The sequence below is a fragment of the Notamacropus eugenii genome, chromosome 1 (genome assembly GCF_028372415.1).
Source record: "Notamacropus eugenii isolate mMacEug1 chromosome 1, mMacEug1.pri_v2, whole genome shotgun sequence".
Lineage (NCBI taxonomy): Eukaryota > Metazoa > Chordata > Mammalia > Diprotodontia > Macropodidae > Notamacropus > Notamacropus eugenii.
The window spans coordinates 423,350,005-423,372,463 of NC_092872.1; the positions used below are offsets into that span (position 1 = coordinate 423,350,005).

Here is a 22,459-nt window from a genome sequence, read left to right on the forward strand (position 1 = left end):
TATTTTCATGGGTGATTGAAAACTTATCTCAGTCCACTTATCCAACTAGTCCTATCTTTCCCATCTTTCCCATCCACCCAATCATTTACAGAGACATTGGGCCCATCCAATGATGGCATCCTGCCATCTTTCCTTCCGCCACATGTGTAAATACCCCCTCCACTCCTCTGTTGCCCCATATACAACATCTTCCACAACTTGTTCTTTTTCTGGAAGTAATAATAAAATCAGTTTTGCCCTTGATATTGGAAGGAGCTTGAAAATTATTACCTAAATGACTCCATGCAACTTCCTTCCTTGGCTACTACCTAACTTATATTCTTCTTAGAACAGAAACTCCTTGAGGGCAGAAGTTGCCATGCTTTAGTATCTTCTGTGCTTAGCACAGTTCTTGGCACATAGTGTCACTTAATAAATATTTCACTGATGTTAGATGTAGAAGAGTCTTTGTTTCTTAGTTTACTACCACCACCACTACCCCAGGTTATGCAGCATCTTGCTGTTTCTCTTACTTCTCCCCACACTCTATTTTTCCATCTACTATAATGTTTTCTAGCTCTTATTTTCCTGTGAGGAGGAAAAAGGATAGAGACAATTGGGAGGCTGCATATTTCCCCCTCAAATTCTGAGCTTACAAAGCATAACATAAACAAAGGAAAAAACACTAAGTAAAAATTCTCACCCTCTTAGGGAATGTATACAAAAATCAAAGTGGAACAACTGCATTCAGTAAGTATAATTTTGGAGGCCCAGAGAGTACAGAGTATCCCTGTAGAAGCACAGGATCTCATCTCCTGTGAGAAAGATATTGTATCTAGGTTTTCATCATGGAATTTTAAAATAGAGAAACTCCTAGCAGAATCCCTATTCCATGTTTTTTCTTTCTGTCTACGAATAATCCCATAGCTTCATTGAGTGGAATTGGAAGATCTTAAATTCCCGTCACTCTTGAGGTGACCATACTTATACTGTTTTTCACATTGGCCCTAGAGTAATTGTGGCATTCTAGCCATCACTGGAAAAATAGTTTTTAAGGTAAAGAGACAAAAAGCACCAACTTTTATTGCTATTGAGCCAGTGCTCTTCTTTGTTTCTACTTGTGATTATTTCATTTCCCACAGTTTTGGATTAGACAGTTTGTTGTCTTTTAGGTGTGGAAGTTGCCTTGCTGTCAGGCTAAGTTGCCACCTGGCTGTCAAATCACTTCACCTTTTTGGGCCTCAGTTTCTTCATCTTCAAGATGAAAGAGTTGAATTAAACATTCCTTCCAGCTCTAATTCTGTGGTCCTCCTGTCCTAGAGATATGCCATGAGGTACATAGAGGTTGTCAATGACTTACCCTGAATGAGACGTGGAATTGAATCCTAGTCTTCCTGCTTCCAAACCCAGCACTTTATTAATGGTGTGTCATACTGCCTCTAGGGATATGAGGACAATCTGGACCTCATGTATCTAGGTATTTTTTGCATGTTACTCAAACAATATTTTATGCACATTTTAACAATTCAAAATCAAATTAAATGCTTCTTGAGTATAGAGATTAAGCTGAATTAATTTCAGTTATATCCCTCAAGACTTATAACTATTTATGCTATAAATTATTCTTAATCTTCAATTCTATTAGAAGATTCCATCAATCTTCTCTAAATGGTTCGTGTAAATCTTCCACCTTGGGAGCTATCTCTGTATGTGTTTTCCCAGTTTTCTGCCATTTATTCTCGAACCAAAGTGCTAGGAAATACAGCCAGAGGAAAACACAAGAAAGCAAAATAGTGAATTGATTAATAAGAAATGCTTTTCGACATCCGGAGCTGCTATAGGGAAGCTATGAATGGAATGACGTGGTCCAGTTATATGTCTTTCTTCACATTTCACCTGAGAAATCTCATCTGTTCCCATGACAGAGGAGTTCCGAATATGCATCTGTGTCATTGACCTACTCACTCATTTGCCTGCTCTCCTAATTTTCAGCTATCTATAATATAACCTTGTATAGGAGAGAGATGGGATTTGAATCTGTAGACCTGAGTTTTAATGTTGACATTTCTATTGACATGGGGCAAATTATTTCCCTCTGTAGGCCTCAATTTTCTTGTTTATAAAATAAAGGGAGTGGACTAGATTATTTCCCTGAGATCCCATTCAACTCTAAAATTCTATAATTTTGAGATTCTGTCATATTTCTGTTTGTAGGTGCTTGTTATTTCAACTTCACCATAACCAAAATGAAACTCTTCATCTTCTCTCACAATCTGATCACCTTCTCAGCTTTTTTCTTTTTTCCTCTCTCATTGCTACCATTCTTCTAACCATATAGAAATTGTGGAATTATCTTTGATTTTAAATAGAATCTTTCATGCACCACGTATGAAGTAGGGGTTCAATAATAATTTATTATTTTGATTGGTTTTTACGAAATTCTCTTAATTTTGACTTCAATGTCCTTCGCAATATCTTGAATCCCCATTTTCCTTTTCTTTCCCTTTTTTGCTGCCTTAATTCAGGTTTTTGATCTTATTTGTAGACTATTATAATCTTTGTTTCCAGTCTCTTTTTCTTCCTGCTTCCCTCCATTCACCCTTCATACCTCTGTTAAATATAGTTTCATCACGCAGAATCTCCTGTTGCCTGTGTGATAAAGGACAAGAATCCCAGCTTGGCATTAGTAGCCAGTAGCACTTGAAGCTTTACACAGTATTTTTTATACATTATCTCTTTTGAACCTCACAGTGACCCTGTAATAGAGGTGGGTACTATAGGTATTTTCATTTTTCTTTTGGTTTGGATTCATGATTTCATTTATGTAGGGAATTTCCAAAATAGAAATTCATCTCTCCAACGAAGCTTGGCAACTAATTCTATGGAATCTTTTATTGTTAGAGTTGTCTGGAGCTCTGAGACCTTAAATAACTATACAGCTTATGTGTCAGAGGCAGTACTTAAACCCAGGTTTTCCTGATTACAAGGCTGCCCCTCTATTCACTATGCCATATTATTCTTTCTGCAATGCTATCACTGTTTTACAGATGAAGAAACTGAGACTTAGAGAAGTTAGATGAAAGATTGACCATGGTTGTACAACTATTGTGTCACACAACTATTGTATGTAAGTGTTGTGCCAGATTTGAATCCAGGTCTAATTGCAATTCTGTATCCTCTGTTCCCTTCCAGATTATATAGTGCTTATCATCTGACCCTAAAAATGTTTTTAATACCATCTTTCACAAGACTTCTGTGTTCCAAGCAAGGTTCCATCCTCAGTATCCTCATGCCCTACCCTGTCTTCCTCATTCCTTTACATTATCCCAGTGTCTTCATCCTTACCATCTCCTTTCCAAATCCTACCTGGCCTTCGAGGTATAACTCAGGTACCTACCTTTTACACAAAGCCTTTCTTGACTACCGCAGTCACAGACATGTCTCCTGCCTCCAGATTCCCGCAGTACTTTCAGTATCACTCCTGGGCCACTTAGGCTTATATTGTGTTATGGTTAGCCTGTGCTTTGTTTCCCTAATGAAATTGTAAACTCTTTGAGGGCATGAACCACTTGTTACACTTTTATATCTTCTACAGGGCCTAAAACAGAATCCAAAGGCTTATTAGGTACAAGTATCTGTTGAATTCAGTGGCTAATTTTGTACTTGAAGCCATTAGAATTAGAAATAGTTTTAGTGCATCTCATATTGTCTGGGTTTACATTTGGAATTGTTGTTTTCCTTACCTTCATTTACTTCCCTGGAGAACACTCAAACCTATTCCTCCTCAGGTCATTTCTGTTGTTCCTTTGAAGGAAGTTTTGTTTCCCTCTTGAGTAAGTTGTTCTATGTAGGTATTTCTTTTAGACAGATTTTCCACTAAAGTAGGTTTTTATATCTCTCTTTTGTCAGTGGACCTTGTTGTAGCATCTTCACTGAGTCAAACAGCTTTAGAGTTGTGAATGACCTGTCATTAGCCACTCTGCCCAATTCGTACTTCCTTTGTACCATAGCATGCCCAATCAGGGATCATCCAGCCTCTCCTGGAAGCTCTACATACCCACTTTGATTTTTAGCAAGTTTTTCCCCCCATATAGCGTACACTTTACTTAAGCTCTTTCATTTGTTGCCAGACAGATGCTAATTTGCCGTCCATTAGTAGAGTTTCCTCACTGGGAGTTTTCTATGTCAGTGAAATCATAGGCCAGAAAAAAAGGTCATCGTATACTTTGTCTCTTGTTTCTGCTTCCTTGTGTGTCTGTTCAAATTGCTTGGTATTTCTCTGAATTCCTCATATATATTTTTCCCTGAGGTGCCGTGATATTCCATCACATTCAAATTATATAATTTGCTAAGATGTTCACAAGTCCTGGACATATACTTTGTTTCCAGCTTTTTGCTACTATAAAAAGTAATACTGTGAATATTATGATCATTATGAGACTTTCTGTCATTGACTCCATCAGGATATATATCCAATAGTGGATTCCTAACTAAAAGGTATAGTTTAATGACTTTTCTTGACTAATTCCAAATTGTTTTCCAGCCTGGTTATGTGTATCCAGTTAGTATAGAGCTTTGCCAAATTTACATTGTACATCCAGCCCCTCTAGTGTGATTTCTAACCTTTATCATCTGTTTCAATTTGGTGACTATGAGGTTATGCCTGAATGTTGTTTTAATTTGTATTTCTGCACTAATGCTAAAGCTCTGGGGATAAAAAAAAAAAAAGAATGAAATAGCCACAGCCCTAGAGGAGTTTCCATTTTATAGGGGAAACAATATACATGCATATACACAGATTCAGAACACATCCTCAGTAGATACAAGGTAATTTCAGGTAAGGATATATTAGTGTTCATGGAGAATTTGGTGCTTGAGCTAAGCTTCAGAGGAAACTAGGGGAAAGAGGCAGAGGAGAGAAGTATGTGTATTCCATACCTGTGTAAAGGCGTAAAGGAAGAGAATGAACATCCTGTAAAAGAGACAGGAAGAAGTTCAATTGGAGTGGATTGTAGAGTATGTGAAGAGGAATAATATGAAGTAGGGTAGAATTGAGACATGCCGAGGACTTTGTATATTTGATCCTAGAGGCAGTAGGAAGTCACCAAAACTTCTTAAAGCACAGGGTGTGGCAGAGTCACGCTTAACTTTTAGGAATATCATTTTGGCAACTTGGGAAGATGAAGAGGAGGAGTCTGGGAGGCTAGAGGCAGCTGGAGCAGTTAGGAGGTCCTTATACTAGCATAGGTGTGAATTGGTAAGGGTTTGAAACAGGATGGTGGCCATGTAAATGGAAGAAAGGACAGAAGGGAGAGAGATTGTGGAGACAGAATAAGACTTTGATAATTGATTGGATATGGGGAGGGGAAGAGGTAAGGAGAGTGAAGCGTCAAAAAAGACACTGAGATTGTGAAAATGAGTGAGTAGACAGATAGTAGTACCCTTGATAGAAATTGTAAAATTAGAAAAGGTTAGTTTTGAGGCAAAAAACTGATGAGTTCTGTTTTGTATATGACCCATATAATTTTCTATATGGTTAACATTTTGCGGTCATTTTAAAAACTGTTCATATTATTTATGTTAATTTGCATCTAGATCTTAACTAGCCTTTGCTAGTGATTTGTCGCAATTTTTTTAAACCAATAGTACTGCTATGTGATGTGAGATCATTTTCATTTATTCTTTCTCTTGAATTTTAAAATTTTTGTTCTTCCAAGTGAATTTTGTAATTGTTTTGTTAGTTCTATATAGTAGCTATTGGTAGTTTGGGGTAGAGCATGAATTTAATTTAGGTGGTAGCGTCATTTCTATTGTGTGGAGCAACCAGATCACAAATATTGAATTTTTCTCTAATTATTTATACCTTTATTTATATAATAGCCATTTTGTGGTTGTGTGTATGTGTTTAAATATGTAAACCTGAATGTGTTTTGGTAGATTGACAATCATATGTTTTATGGATTTCAGTCATTTTGATTTGAGTTTCTTTTTCTAATAGTTAGTTCCTCCTAGGTTTTTTGGGGTTTTTTTTTTTTTTTTAGTAATGTGTAAAATGCTGAAGGTTTTTATTTATTTTGTATTCTACTCCATTACTGAAGAGGTTCCTCATCTGTTTCTTTGCTAATTTTCTGGTATTTATTGCCTAAACCCATCATATGTAATCAGCTCTCCACTCAGAATACTATTTCTTCCTGGAGATGACTGTGAATTAGTTTGCCACTCAGTCCACTCCCCACCCCCCCTTCCCCTGCCAGTCAGCCAACATGTGTACACACACACACACACATACACACACACACATTCTCTCTCTCTCTCTCTCTCTCTCCCTCACATTCTTTCTGAATGCCAGGCAGATGCAAAGTTGGGTTTACATACCTCTCCACATCTTCTAATCACCTATTATGTTTTTGAGGTTGTATAACTATCTTACCTCCTCAACTAGATTATAAGCTCCTTAAAGTTATTTTGTCTTTGTATTTCTCTCCCTATCCCCACCCCCATTCCAATCCCTTGTACTACATACTTGTACAGAAAGTAAATATTGAATTGAGTATAAAGAAGGGAAAGGAAAAAAAAAAACAGAAAGAAAAATCAAGCTTTTAATCTTATTATCCTTCCTAACTATGGCTCAAGAATGCTCAATCTCTTTCATACTAAAGACTGACTCATTCTCAACTATTTCCACATTTGCTCCCTACCCAAATCAGTTTTTTCTTCTTCCACTCCTCTAACTTCTTGATTTATAACATATTTAGAGCCTTAACCAAAAAAGATACTTTTTCTTGATTCATCTCTCTCACCTAGTTACTTTCCCATATCTTTACTCTCCTTCACTGCTAAGCTTATTGGGGAAAAATTTATTTTCACCAAGTGTCTGTACTTCCTCACCGTCTGCTCTTTCAGCTTCTTGTACGAAAAATCTACAATCTGCAGAGTTGTTGTGAGGATCAAAGGAGATAATATTATTAAGTGCTTAGCATAGTGCCTGGCACATAGTAGGCACTTCATAAATGCTTCTTCTTTACCCCTTATTTAAGTCAGTTCCAAACAGATTCTTTTCTTTCATCTTACCTATTATTAGAATAATCTTTCATCTGCAAACATTTGGTCTGTACTGGTCTGCTTGAAGATCTTCAATGGCTTCCTATTATCTACTGAATGAAAAGGTCAGACTCTTCCCTGACACTCAAGGCCCTCCACCATTCTTTCCAGCTTTATTCCGTATCACTTCTTTCCCTAAACTTTCTGCTCCAGCCAAATCAGATCACTCTCTATTCATCCTCCTTTCTCTCACACACTCTATTTACCTTAAGCACACTGCTCCCTTTGACTAGAATATTCTCCCTCTCTCGTTTGTCCTTTGGAATTTCTTCCCAACCTTGAAATACTTCCTCTAATCCCCCTGCTTTATAAGGACTTTTGATCTAGGGTTTCACATAGCACTTTGTTGTGTAGCTTTCTAGTGCACCTATAATGTGATATTGAATATTACAGTTATCTATGTTTATGTTTTGTTCACCTAGGCTAGAAGCTCAGGAAGCTGTCTGACCTAAATTTTGTAGCCACTCCAGAACCTAGCACAGTATAATGCACACAGTGCTTCTTAAGGGAAGTTACCTAGTGAGTGAATGAATGTAAAAGGGAGGGGGTGTGATTTAGGAGTGGGCTATTTACTTGCCACCAAATGAGACTGTACTCAATAATAACCTGAAAACCTCTCTTAGAACATATTTGGTATGTAGCAGATGTGTTCTAATGCATTGTATGAATTCTGACTGGATCTTAGTATTAAATGACTTAGTAATCTTGTCATTCTTTTTGTCTTCTCTCTTGCCTTTTTATATGCTACTTTCCATTTTCCTCAGTGGGTAAATGCTTGTCAGCTCAACAGGATAGAAAGCAAGAAAGTTCATTCTGCATTTAAAATACTCTACTTCACATAAATGTTTCTCTTTTATCGTATGTGTTGTTTCTTTCTGTCTAGAATGGAAGCTTCTTGAGGTTAAGGAATATCTTAGACCTTGATATGTACTTAGCATCTTTTATACCAGAGACATTCAGTAAATGTTTGTTCATGATAAAGAAACAATATACTCTTACTGATTATGGAAGCCAGTAAATGAGAAAGGAATATATATTCATCAAATATAACTTACAGCTGTCTTTGAATGGGGCGGGGGGGGGGGGGGGGGGGGGAGGGGGGCGGGGCGAGGATTTACCAGATGGAAAAGTAACAGATAATTGGATTGTAAATTTGAAGCTGTAAGGGACCTTGGAGGTCATGAGTCCATCTATACTTCCCCCCCCCACCTCCAGTTTTACAGATGAGGAAACTGAGACCCAAGGTTGCACAGGTAGTTATGATAAGAGGTAGAATTTGAACCCAGATTGTCTGAATTCAAAGCTAGTGGTTTTTCCACCATGCCATAAAGGACTGAATTATTTTGTTTCTGAATTTTTAATGATAATATTTTACAGCCATGGTCTCTTAAAAAGAAACCCGACTATTCTTTGTTTACTTTTCAGTTTTGACATCTCTGTCATATCTTTGGGAATAGATAGTTTTAATTTATTCCTCTTCTAGTTTTGTACAACATTATACATGTTTTCCCTTCAAAAACTTTTAGTTTATAAGCTCCTTAATTGGCTTTGTGTGCCATTTATTGTAGTGCTTAACACTTTATACCAGTAATGCTTAACTTAGAATCACATAAGAGAAGTGAGTTTGGGGCTCTCATTTCCTAATAATGAATTTTATCAGGTCTCTGGAAGATGAAAATTCTTTCTACTAAATTATGTTGGTTTCAAGTGTTTGCATTTTAGTAGATGAGCATCAGTAGCTGTCAACAGTAGGGGAAAATACTCAAAAGCCCTTCTAATCTGGCAAGATTCAGTGATCTGAAGCAGTTGGTGTATTAAGACCATCCTTTGAATTCCCATTAGCATTTTGTACCTTTTATGTGATACTAAATTTTATCTTGCCTTATGGTGATTTTGTGGAAATGCCTTATCTCCCCTATTAGATTACAGTTTCCATGAGAGTAGGAATTGGATTACTTTACCTTACCTTACTATGTTCATTAGTAGACATTGTACACATATAGTAAGACTCAGTATATAATCTTGACTATTCACTTAACACTTAAGGTTTTAAACTTTCTCTGGGAAAATAAAATTTAAGACTAATAAAAATAGACTACAAAATAATCCTTCATAGTATTTTCTTTGTGGTACAGTCAGGTCTGAGAAAAATATTTTTATTTTTTAAATTAACAGCATGTTTTGGGTTTCACCTTGAGTTGTTTGTTTTGTTTTACAGAAATAAGATTTTCCCCCCAGTTGAGATAATGAAAATACAGAAGAAAGAGAAACAGGTTGGTGACTATATCTCCTTTGAATTACTGGCTAAAATATCTAGGTGCATGTTAATGGGAATTAGTGTGTGCAGTATTGGACCCATTCTTTAATATCTGAGGATGTCTGCTTGCTTGGTTCCCTCTATCTGCATAGTGACTTAAGACTTAGTTCCATGGGTTAGAGAGTCCCAAGTCACTGGGTATTTTTCTCCTTTATTCAGTACAACCTCAGAGGGGTAGAAAGATAGTAATAATTGAACATACTGTGAATTATAACACAAAGCAAATGGAGTTGAGGGAAGAATTTTTTCTTATTTTCCTTATTTGACTGAAATATCATTGCTTTTATGTGTAAGATGTATCTTATTCATTATTATTACCAATAGTGAGGAAGTATGATGAGTGGATAGATTTGGCCTTAAAACCAGGATGACCTGGGTTCACATCTTGCCTCTGACCCATGCTGGTTGAATATCCCTAGACAAACTCCTTTACCTCCCTATACTCTAGGCAAAGGTATGCTGCTTAATGTTCAACAATCAGTATGCCTGGCACACTTTTAAGTTTAATCTGTTTATTATTAACAAAAGATAATCAACAAAAGATTAAATTAAGCCTTAATTTGTAGTTTGCCTGTTTCTGAGGTGTCAGTGTTCACATTGAAAATTTTACAATTTGAGTAGGTTTGAGTTAGCTGGGCATACCCCTTCCTGGAGGCAACACTTTAAGACTAAGTTGTGGAAAGTGCCAACTTGTGTGGTCACATGAGTTTCCTTATCCAGGAATTCCTTGTGAGAAAAAAATCTCTGATTCTGACCCTGTTCTCCTATTATTGGTCATTGTTTTTGTATTTTGTTCTTGTTTCACAATTTTGGATGATAGGAGTAGACAGGGATTAAGAAATGAGGTTTTATTTATTTTTTTTTATTTAACTTTTAACATTCATTTTAACAAAATTTTGGGTTCCAAATTTTCTCCCCTTTTGTCCTCTCCCCCCCCAAAACACCGAGCATTCTAATTGCCCCTATCACCAATCTGCTCTCTCTGCTATCATCCCTCTCTGCCCTTGTCTCCATCTTCTCTTTTGTCCTGTAGGGCCAGATAACTTTCTATACCCCTTTACCTGTATTTCTTATCTCCTAGTGGCAAGAACAGTACTCAACAGTTGTTCCTAAAACTTTGAGTTCCAACTTCTTTACCTCCCTCCCTCCCCACCCCTTCCCTTTGGAAGGCAGGCAATTCAATATAGGCCAAATCTGTGTAGTTTTGCAAATGACTTCCATAGTAGTCGTGTTGTATAAGACTAACTATATTTCCCTCCATCCTATCTTGTCCCCCATTACTTCTATTCTCTCTTTTGATCCTATCCCTCCCCAGGAGTGTTGACCTCAAATTGCTCCCTCCTCCCCATGCCCTCACTTCCATCATTCCCCCCCCCCCCCCGCTTATCCCCTTCTCCCCCACTTTCCTGTATTGTAAGATAGGTTTTCATACCAAAATGAGTGTGCATTTTATTCCTTCCTTTAGTGGAATGCGATGAGAGTAAACTTCATGTTTTTCTCTCACCTCCCCTCTTTATCCCTCCACTAATAAGTCTTTTGCTTGCCTCTTTTATGAGAGATAATTTGCCCCATTCCATTTCTCCTTTTCTCCTCCCAATATATTTCTCTCTCACTGCTTGATTTCATTTTTTTAAGATATGATCCCATCCTCTTCAATTCACTCTGTGCACTCTGTCTCTATGTATGTGTGCGTGTGCATGTGTGTGTGTGTGTAATCCCACCCAGTACCCAGATACTGAAAAGTTTCAAGAGTTACAAATATTGTCTTTGCATGTAGGAATGTAAACAGTTCAACTTTAGTAAGTCCCTTATGACTTCTCTTTGCTGTTCACCTTTTCATGCTTCTCTTCATTCTTGTGTTTGAAAGTCAAATTTTCTTTTCAGCTCTGGTCTTTTCATCAAGAATGCTTGAAAGTCCTCTATTTCATTGAAATACCATTTTTTCCCCTGAAGTATTACACTCAGTTTTGCTGGGTAGGTGATTCTTGGTTTTAGTCCTAGTTCCTTTGACTTCTGGAATATCCTATTCCATGCCCTTCGATCCCTTAATGTAGAAGCTGCTAGATCTTGTGTTATCCTGATTGTATTTCCACAATACTTGAATTGTTTCTTTCTAGCTGCTTGAAATATTTTCTCCTTGACCAGGGAACTCTGGAATTTGGCCACAATGTTCCTAGGAGTGCCTCTTTTTGGATCTCTTTCAGGAGGTGATTGGTAGATTCTTTCAATATTTATTTTGCCCACTGGTTCTAGAATCTCAGGGCAGTTTTCCTTAATAATTTCATGAAAGATGATGTCTAGGCTCTTTTTTTGATCAAGGCTTTCAGGTAGTCACATAATTTTTAAATTGTCTCTCCTGGATGTATTTTCCAGGTCAGTTGTTTTTCCAATGAGATATTTCACATTATCTTCCATTTTTTCATTCTTTTGCTTTTGTTTTGTGATTTCTTGGTTTCTCATAAAGTCATTAGTCTCCATCTGTTCCATTCTAATTTTGAAAGAACTATTGTCTTCAGTGAGCTTATGAACCTCCTTTTCCATTTGGCTAATTCTGCTTTTGAAAGCATTCTTCTCCTCATTGGCTTTTTGAACCTCTTTTGCCAGTTGAGTTAGCCTATTTTTCAAGGTGTTATTTTCTTCAGCATTTTTTTGGGTCTCCTTTAGCAGGGTGCTGACCTGCTGTTCATGCTTTGACTGCATGTCTGTCATTTCTCCTCCCAGCTTTTCCTCCACCTCTCTAACTTGATTTTCAAAATCCTTTCTGAGCTCTTCCATGGCCTGAGCCCATTGAGTGGGCTGAGATACAGAAGCCTTGACTTCTGTGTCTTTCCCTGATGGTAAGCATTGTTCTTCCTCATCAGAAAGGAAGGAAGGAAATGCCTGTTCACCAAGAAAGTAACCTTCGATAGTCTTATTTCTTTTCCCTTTTCTGGTCATTTTCCCAGCCAGTGACTTGACTTCTGAGTGTCCTCTCCACACCCACTTCGCCTTCGCATCCTCCCAGCCAGTGCTTGGTGTCTGAGATTCAAATGCTGCTTCCCAGCCTCAGGGCTTTGGGCGGGGGCAGGGCTGCTATTCAGTGTGAGATTAAGTTCAGCTGCTCAGGTGGGGGCAGGCTGCCTCTTGGGCTCAGTTCCCTCAGGGGGTTTATGCAGAGACCTTCAACAATGGGTCTGGGCTCCTGCCTGCTTAGGGAGCCCTGGTCTGCTGCCGCCTCTGCTGCTGCCTCCCAAGGGGGCCTGAGTTATGGGGGCACCCCACTTCCCTCTTGACCTGCCAAAGAGACCCTCTCACTGACCCCTGTCACCTGTGGGTGGAGGGACCCGCACGGCTGCTGGAGATTCTGTCCCCGAAGGCCGCTCAGATCTGCTCCTCTCAGCGCCCCACGGCCACGGCATGGCTGGGCTCGGCTCCATGTCCACAGGGTGATGGACCTTTTGCAAGAGGTTTGCAGGGCTCTCTGGAACAGAAATCTCCTCCACTCCACCGTTCTGTGGCCTCTACTGCTCCAGAATTCACCGGGAGTTCTTTTTTACAGGTGTTCTATGGGCTGTGGGTTCGGAGCTATGTGTATGTGCATTTTTCTACTCTGCCATCTTGGCTCCGCTCCCCAAGAAATGAGGTTTTAGTATTAAGTTATTGAGCTTTTTTGTTCAAATCATCATGATATGAGTGAGTTGCTGACATTTTCATGGCTGTTTTCTAGAGGAGATGAGAATTTGTTCATTGTAAGCCGTGCAAAATCCTTTATGCTTAACTGGGATCTTATAACTTTGGTCAGAAGAAAACTGGGGGAAAAAAAAAAAGAAAACTGGACCTTTGATTCTTGTTTGGGTATATAGAATTGGGGCATCTTGGCGCCCCATATTTTGAAACTTTAGTTAGCCTATTGAAATCTGTCAGTCACTCTTTTAAAAAAATACGTTTTTGTTGATGTCTTTTCATGTTACATTGCCTAAATTTCCATCTGCATCTTTCCCTCTGCAAATGCCCTCCCAGAGGCCCATCACATATAACAAAGATTTCTTTTTTTTTTTTTAAGAAAAAAAGGAAGTAAAGAAATCAGCAAAACTGATGAATATATACAAAAAGTCTGAAAATATTTGCAATTCCATGCTCCTGAAACTCCCACCTTTGCAAAGGCAGGAGAGGAGGTATCTTCTCATGCCTCATCTTTGGGGCCATGCTTGTTCTTTGTAATTTTACATGTATTTTTATTACATTGTAGTGGTTTGGGATCTTTTCATTTGCATTGTTGTAGTTATTCTGTGTATTATTTTTTTGACCCTGCTTAGTTACTTCATTGTGTATCGCTTCATATAAATCTTTCCATGATTTTCTGTGTTTATATTTCATGCACTTTTTTACAGCACAGTAATATTCCATTACATACTACAATTTATTTACTATTTCCTAATCAGTGTTCCTCTGCTTTGTTTTTAGTTCTTTGTTACCACAAAAAAAAAGGTGCTGTAAAATAGTTTGGTGTATATAGAACTTTGCTTTTATCAACAGGGTGTATGCTTAGTAGTAGAGTGTCAAAAGGTATGGACATTTTAGTAATTTTATTTGCGTAATCCCAGATTGCTTTCAAAAATGGTCATACTAATTCATAGCAGAGCCTGTGGTGCTGTAGGGTAGGATGGAAATATCACTGACTGGGAACTTGCTAGTTCTAGCTAACACACCATACTCGAGAGCCTGAGCCACTATATAGAGAACTAGGAATGTAGCCACCTTGTTTCTCCTTGGGAGGAAAAATTAAAATGACCAATTAGTGGAACTTTTTGACCTGTTTGTCACCAATCTTAAGCAAAAAAAGTCATGATTGAATAAATCATTGTGCTTTATTTAACTCATCTAGTAGTTAAAGTTGAGTACTGGTTACTATCAGAAGAGAGAAAAATGAGCATTTTATTACAGGCAGAATCCTGATAATCTGGGCAAAATCCTAGGAACAAATCATTTTCATGTTGAAAGAAACATCTGTGCTTAAGAGTCATCAGTAAAAACCTCACAAATTTGTGTGTGTGTGTGTGTGTGTGTATAATATGAATCTTAAAAGTTTTTTTAAAGGATTGTTACTTCACCACCCTTTATTTAGTCTCAAATTTTAAAAATCCTGGTAAAAACAGTAATAATAATTTGTCATTGAACTGCTAACCAGAAGACAGGGAAACTTAATCACATTTGGCCTGATTATAACTATAAACAATAATTTATGTAAGTAATAGGCTAGAATCTCAGATCTGATTACAGTGTAGGTTGTTTACTTCTGTTGGCATGGATTTGAGGTAATTAATGTAAAGAAACCTCCAAAATACATACGTATTTCTTTGGAAATGAAAGGTTTTTGGAAATATTGAAGCCATTCTCAGCTTTTTGTCATATTGAATAATTTTAAGTAAACATCAGAAAAGAAAAACATGATATGGGTGATATTTAATGAATTTTGAGAAAATTGTTGTCAGCGTTGAGAGGAAGTATGATATTGGCACTAGAGCCCAAGAGTCAAGAAGACCTAGATTCAAGTGCCACCTCTGTTATAGATCAGATTTGAGAGCCTCGGCACGTCACTTCATCTTTCAGTCCTCTGCTGCAGATTTCCATTAAGAGAAATTTTTTCACTGCTGTTCTGAACACTAATGAAATCATAGGTCTGGACCCCCCAAAAATCTGTTACTGTGTTACTCTGTTACCATGGGCTTAATGTATCCTTTATAACCCTTTCTTTAATCTACCACAAAACCCAGGGTTTCTAGATTTGTTTTTCTTTGCCACTACTACTACTTCTGTTGTACACAGTCAGGGAATTTTATTGTTCAGATCTGTGATTTCACTGTTGTAGTGAATTCACAAGAAGGAAATGCCTTTTACCAGTGACTGCTTAGCAACTATTCTGTAGTCATTTAATCAACATGTTTTATTTAATGCCTATTTTGTGCCAGGTATTGTAATACTAGTACAAAGATTGAAACAATCACTACTCATAAGGAGCTTATTCTTGAGGAAGAGATATATGTACACATACAACATAAATAGAAAGTAAATACAAATGTATACAAGGTAGTTAAATACAGAGTAGTTTGAGAGGGAGGGTATTATCATTTGGGATGATTAAGAAAGAATGTGTGTGTGTGTGTGTGTGTGTGTGTGTGTGTGTGTGTGTGTGTGTGTGTGTGTGTGTGATGACACTTGAGGTGTCTCTTACAGGAAGAGAGATAGAGAAGCAGAGGTGAAGAGGGAGTTCATTCCAGGCATATAGGATGGCCATTGCAAAGGTATGGAAATGGGAGATGTGTGAAGAAATGAAAGGTGCTAATTTGGCTGGAATGTGTAGTGTGCTAGGGTAATAAGCTGCTGTGGAACTAGAAAAAATAGATTGGGACCAGGCTTTTTAAAAACTAAACAGAAGAGTTCATATTTTATCCTAGAATAATAGGAAACCACTGGAATTGATTGAATAGGGGAGTCAGATGGTCAGATCTGCACTTAAGAAAAATTTGGATGAGATAGATTGGAGTGGTGAGAGACCTGAATCAGGTCGATCAGCTAAGAGGCTGTTGCAGCATCTGAGAGGTGATAGGGACCTGAACTAAGATGGTAGCTGAGTATGGAGAGAAGGGGTCAGGTACAAGAGATGTTGTGGCAGGAGAAACAATAAGATCTATCAGCTGATTGGCTATGTAGGGTGAAGTTACTAAACTGCTAGGATGGTGTTAGGACGGTGTTACCTTTAATAGGAATAAGGAAATTTAGAAGATGGGATGGTTTTGAGGGGGAGAGGACCAGAAGATAATGAGTTCAATTTTGGAAATGTTGAATTTTAAATGTTTCTGTGACATTCAGTTTGAAATGTCCAGTACACAATTGGTGAGCTAGGACTAGAGCTCATGGGGAAGACTTGGACTGGTTATATAAATCTGTGAGTCATCTGCATAGAGATAATAGTTAAATTCATGGGATAAGAATATAGAGGAAGAAGAGAAGAGGGAACACCCATAGTTAGGGGACATGATAAGGATAATAAACCAGCAAAGGAGACCAAGAAGTAGAGAGAAAAAACAGACAAGGAAAGAAAGGGGAAGAGAAGAAGTAGAAAACCCAGGAGGAGAAGGTAGTCAGCAGTATCAAACATAGCATTTAGGATATATATGGAAGGATAAGGGTTTTGATGGTTTCAGTTGAATGATGAGTTCAGAAGGCATATTTTAAAGGATTGAGAAGTGAGTGAGAAAAAAGAATTTAAAGTAGCAAGTGTAGGAAGCTTTTTCTAGGCTTGGCTTAGAAAAGAAGAGATACAAGATGATAGCTTAAGGGAAGGGTGAGGTTTAGTGAAGTCTAGTTTTTTTTTAACAGTAGGGGAGATTTGGGCATGTTTGATGGCCTTAGAGAAGTAACTAGCACATAGAGAGAGATTGGAAAATAAAGAGGAAGGAAAGATTGAGGGAAATAATCTGATGAAGACAGGAGAAGATTGGACTAAGTATTGACAAGGAGAATGGCCACTGCATTATCAGAAATTGGAGTAAAATGGGGATTTTTGAAATGAAGAGTGTTGTAGATGAGGAAGATAATGTTGAATGGCCTCAATTTACTCAGTAAAGTAAGAGGCAAAGTCTGTAGCTAAGAGGGGAGGAGGAAGGAGCAAAGTGGGGGACTTGTGGAGGGAAGACCAGGTTTGGAATACCTTCTGCTGGTGAGATAGGGATAATTAGGGAGGATTAAAAGGATTTGTGAAGCATTAAGGGCACAGTTGATTGAATAGTTGCTACTGGTCTTCAATACAAATGTACAGAGAACATAGTCAGGTGTGTGTGTTTGTGTGTGTGTCTGTGTCTCTGTCTGTGTGTGTCTGTGTCTATGTGTGTATTTATTTATCTGAAATAAAGAGCAGAATCTTAGCCTAACTGTCCTTGTTTATTTCATTTTCTCTTTTCTGGAGACAGCCAACCCAATCCTGTTTGTGTTGGATTCTTGATGAAGCTCTAGAGTACTGGCCACAGTAGATCTTGTTGAGCAGAGCTGCTAGCTATTCCAGCCCATTTGAAAGTCAGCCTTCCTGGCCATAGGTATCTCTTTATCAGGAATAAAACTCTGAAACCACAAAGACAAATAATTTGATGAGGAGAAGAATTTAGCACTGCACTTGTAGTAAGGAAGATAAGTGTTGAATCCTGCTTCTAATACCTACTAACTATGTAATTCTGGGTAAATCACTTAACTTCCCTGACCTCTATTTCCTTATCAATAAAATGAGGATGGTAATAACTATAGCACCGACTCTAGAGGGTTGTTTGGAGTTTCCAATGACACAATAAATAAAGCCTTTTATACTTTAAAGTGCCCTGTAAATGCCTTCTATTATGAAGAGATGATCATGCTTCCAAATGATATCAGTCACCAAATTAGAAGGCTGGGGCAGGTATCAGAGGAGAAATACAGAAATACATTCTAGCCCTGTGATACTATACTGTCAAGAGGCAAAGGTTTTAGACTGAGACCAGCAAGAAAGGCAGAGAAATGAAATAGAAAGCAACATCTTTGGGGAAAGAGGAACATTAGGGAAGAGATAGGACCACTGCTTGGGATCTGTGAGCTGGTAGCATGATAAAGTTAAAAGGCAGAGCTGCTCACTTTTTATTTTGTTTCTGTTTTCTTTGCCAAGGAGGTAGCACGGTATAATGGGGAAAGCCCTGGATTTAGAGACAGAAGCTACATCACTATTTAATAGCTATGGACTTCGGGCAAGCCATTTAATAGTCTTACTGAGCCTAAGTTTCCTGACCTGCAAAATGAAGGGATTGGACTAAATTATTTCCCAAGGTCCCTTTCCAGTTACACATTTGTGTAATTGTCTTTACTGCTCCTCAGTCATCTTTGCTACATCTTCATCCAGGTCTTGTCCACTAACCATGGGTATCCTCCAAGGCTCTGTCCTGGACTTTTTTTTTTTCCTTCTTTGCTACCTTGCTTGGTGATTTCATAAGCTCCCATGATTTCAACTCTCATTTCTGTGCACATGATTCCCAGAACTATATATCCAGCCTTAAATTCTTTTGAGTTTCAGTCTCATGTCACCAACTGCCTTTTGGACATCTCGAACCAGATGTCCTATAGGTATCTCAAACTCAACATGTCCAAAATAGAAATCATTGTCTTTGTCCTCCAACCCTTCTGTCTTCCCAACTTTTGTATTACTTTTGAAGGGGCACTACCATCCTTCCAGTCACCCAAGTTAGCAGTTTTGGAATCATCTTTAATTCCTCATTTGCAGTTACCTCATATATCCAGTTTATTATCATATGATGTCATTTCTACCTTCTCAACACTGTTGTACACATCCTCTTCTTTCTATTCACACAGCTACTCTAATATAGGGTCTCAGCACTTCTTACTTGGACTATTGTAGTAACCTTCTAAAAACTCTCTCTGCCTCAAGTCTGTCCTCACTCCAATCCATCCTCCACTCAGCTGCCCAAGTGATTTTTTTAAAGCATAAGTCTGACTATATTGTCCCCCTTCTCATTAAACTCCAGTAGCACCTTGCTATCTCCATTATTGAATATAAAGTACTATCTTTGACATTTAAAATTCTTTACAACCTGTCACTTCCTGCCATTCCATTCTTTATACACTATACAATCCAGCTACATTCACTTCTAGACTCCCATTCATGGAAATGTTTTCCCTCCTCACATCTGCCTCTTGGTTTCCCTCATGACTCAACTCAAATGCTGCCTTCTTCAGGAGGCTTTTTCTGGCTCTCCCCGTTGTAAATGACTTTCATCTCGAGATTATAATCCCTCTGTATACATCTTGTACACAAGATGTACATATATGTAGTTATTTAAATATTCTCTCTCCCATTAAAATCTGAATTCTTTGGGTCTAAGGACTGTTTTTTTACTTCTCTTCATAGTCTTAATTCTTAGCATAGTTCCTACCATATAGTTTGCACTTAATAAATTCTTTTTGGCTTTCTGGCTAACTGATTAATCCTGACATCTTTGGAATGGAAAGAATAATAAAATGTTTAATAGACTTGGTATTCAGTGTAGAGTAGGAGACCATTTAGCTGCCTTTGATACTTAGAGTCAAGGCATTAGACTCTGTTGAACTACATTGATGGCTACTCAGATAACTGATAGATGTGTTTGCTGAGCTATTCTCAGTTGTCTTTGAAAGATCACAGAGATATAGAGAGTAGGCAGGGTACTGAAGGACTGGAGAAAGACAAAAAAAACCTAATTTTCCAAAAGAGAAGAGAATGTAACCTACAAACTATAGGCTGATGAACTTAATTCCTGGAACAATTTTAGATTATTGCATTAAAGGGATGGTTAGTGAACATTTGAAAAAGGAAGTTGTAATCACAAAAAGAAAATAGCATGGTTTCATCAAGAACAGGTCATGCTAGACTGACCTCATTTCCTTTTTTGTCAGGTTAAGAGATTAGTAGATCAACAGATTGTTGCAGATTTAATTTATTTAGGTTTTAGCCTAGAACATTTGACTGTTTTATTTCACCAGAGTTTTGTTATTTCTCATTGTTAATTTTATTTATTGTCGAAGTTAATATGTGTATTATTATTTTGGCTCAATTTTCTTCACTTTATATATAGTATCTTTATAGGCTTTCTCACATTTTTCTGAATTACTTGTATTTTTTGTTCCCTACAGTATTCCAGTAATTCCATTACACTTTTATTTGATAATTTATTAGCCATTCTCCCATTAATGGATACATATCTTGTTTCTAACTTTTTGTTATCACAAATAAAATGACTATGAATATGTACATATAGCCATATGTATTTAGATCTTGTTGTCTGTAACCTCCCCATTAATAGTCCATATAGTTTTAATCTCTGAGTCAAAGAGTATGAACCACAGATAGTTTCTTTTCTTAAAAGTATATCTTTATAGTACCTTCTAGTATCATATTCGGAGCTTTCCACTCATTTTTGTAGTTTCATGGTTTATTTTTCTTTTGTTTTGAAGTGTTTTGTTGATGCTTATTTTTCTTTGCTGTCATTTCCCTATTATTCCTCCATAGACCACTTCCTTGTGAAATAGTTAAGCAAAACAGATCTTTATTTTGCCCTAAGAACTGTTAAGAATTTATCTAATTCTGTGAAGATATCCATTGACATTTTGATTGTTGTACCATCTCCTTTTATCTTTTTCCTCAGTGTAAAATAAAGGGGTGTACAAACAGTAGATTATAAGTATTTGTTGTTAAAAACTGACTTTCTTTAAAACTGATCAGTAAAATGGGCCATGGTTTAAAAGATTCCTGAGTTTCTAGATCTCTAGATTTTGCCACGTGTACTATTTTGGTGAATTAACCTTCAGTAGTAGTGACTTTTACAGGAGAGAGAGAGAGTGTGTGTGTGTGTGTGTGTGTGTGTGTGTGTGTGTGTGAGTGTGTGTGTGTAAAGCACTGGACCTGGTTGAGAACACTAGAATTCAAATTTGGCCTCAGACATCCTGGGCAAGTCACTTAACCTGTCTGCCTCGGTTTCCTTATCTGTAAAATGGGAATAATATTAGCACCAATCTCCCAGGATTGCTGTGAGGATAAAATGAGAAATCTGTAAGGTACTTTGCAAACCCAAGTGTTATATGAATGATAACTGATACTGTTTTATTTTTATTTGTTAATTTTATATGTACTTATCTCCATTTGAATGTAAATTCCTTGCAGTTGGAGATTATTTCATTCTTTGCACTTGCTGAGTGGCTAGTAATCCTTTTAGTCATACTTTGTATATGAAAATGTCCCTTTTAGAGGTATTAGATTAAAAATAAAAAGATAAATTTTCTAAAGATACTTTTCTTCCTTTCATAAATAAATATCTAGGAAAAAAAGTATATATTGGTTGCCTCATGTTCTCCTCTCATTTCTCAATCTTTAAGTCTGTGCTTTTGAACTTGTATAGTGGGTAGAGAGCCAGGCCTGGAGTCAGGAAGACTCATCTTCATGAGTTCAAATCTTCCCTCAGACACCAGCTGTGTGACCCTGTTGGCAAGTCATTTAACCCTGTTTGCCTCAATTTCCTCATCTGTAAAATGAGCTGGAGAAGGAAATGACAAATCACTATCTTTGTCAAGAAAACCCCAAATGGGTTCATGAAGAGTTGGGCACAATTGAAAACAACTAAACAGTAAATTAAAACTGTTCTCTCCAAAGGTAGTAAAGATCTCTTAATTTTCAGTTCTGATTTCATTCTGGGTTTCCATAGTCATTTCACTACGTCCAAAACTAAATTCATTTTCCCCCAAAAGTCTACCCCTCTTCTGAACTTACCAATTTGCTCAACGGCATTACCATGCTTCTATCTGAGATTGTAAACCCAGTGTTATCCCATTACATACTTACATATCTAATCATTTGCAGATCTTGTGGTTTCTACCTCCGAGACATCATCTCTCATATCCCTCTTCTTTCTATTTGTGTAGCTAACCGCCTGCTTCAGACCCTTATAACCTCCTGCCTGGTCTTTTCAGTAGACTCCTAACTGGTCTCTCTGCCTCAAGTCTTTTCCATTTCGAGACCATCCAGACACAAAATACCATGTTGTCCAAACCCAGTATAAAATCTCTGTTCACTTTGTATCTTAATTTTTGGAGTAAAAAAGAACTGAATGTGGAGAGGTAAAATGATCAGATCCCACTTGGGCATTATTGTTTTATTTCCCTAAGGTCTACCTTCTTTATCTCCTTGTCCAAAAATGTGAAGCATAGAAGCAAACATCGTATAGTATTATAATGTATAGTACTGCATGCATAGTAATATATACAATGCCTCAGGTGATTTTCCTAAAGTACAGGAATGGTCTACCTGATAAACTCAAGTGTCTTCTTATTTCCTACAGAATCAAATATAATCTCTATTTGATCTTTAAAGCCCTTTATAACCTGACCCCCCAATCCACATTCTAGCCCTCTTATACCACCTTATTCCCTTCCTTACTTCCTTACTTTGGTCCAGCTAAATTGGCTGACTTCTGTTCCTTACACTTGACATGTAATTTCCTGTCTCCATGCTTCACACTA

General features: G+C 37.5%; 1 protein-coding gene across 8 annotated transcripts in view; it reads left to right on the forward strand.

The window, feature by feature from the left end:
- CHD6 (chromodomain helicase DNA binding protein 6) overlaps positions 1–22,459 on the forward strand; it is a 186,915-nt gene that overhangs the window by 46,027 nt on the left and 118,429 nt on the right. For all 8 annotated transcript variants that reach the window (XM_072631470.1, XM_072631477.1, XM_072631474.1 and 5 more), the window contains exon 2: positions 9,299–9,353. In XM_072631470.1, coding sequence (XP_072487571.1) covers positions 9,327–9,353 — 27 coding nt within the window. In that variant the 5' untranslated portion in view covers positions 9,299–9,326. The remainder of the gene's footprint in view (positions 1–9,298; positions 9,354–22,459) is intronic.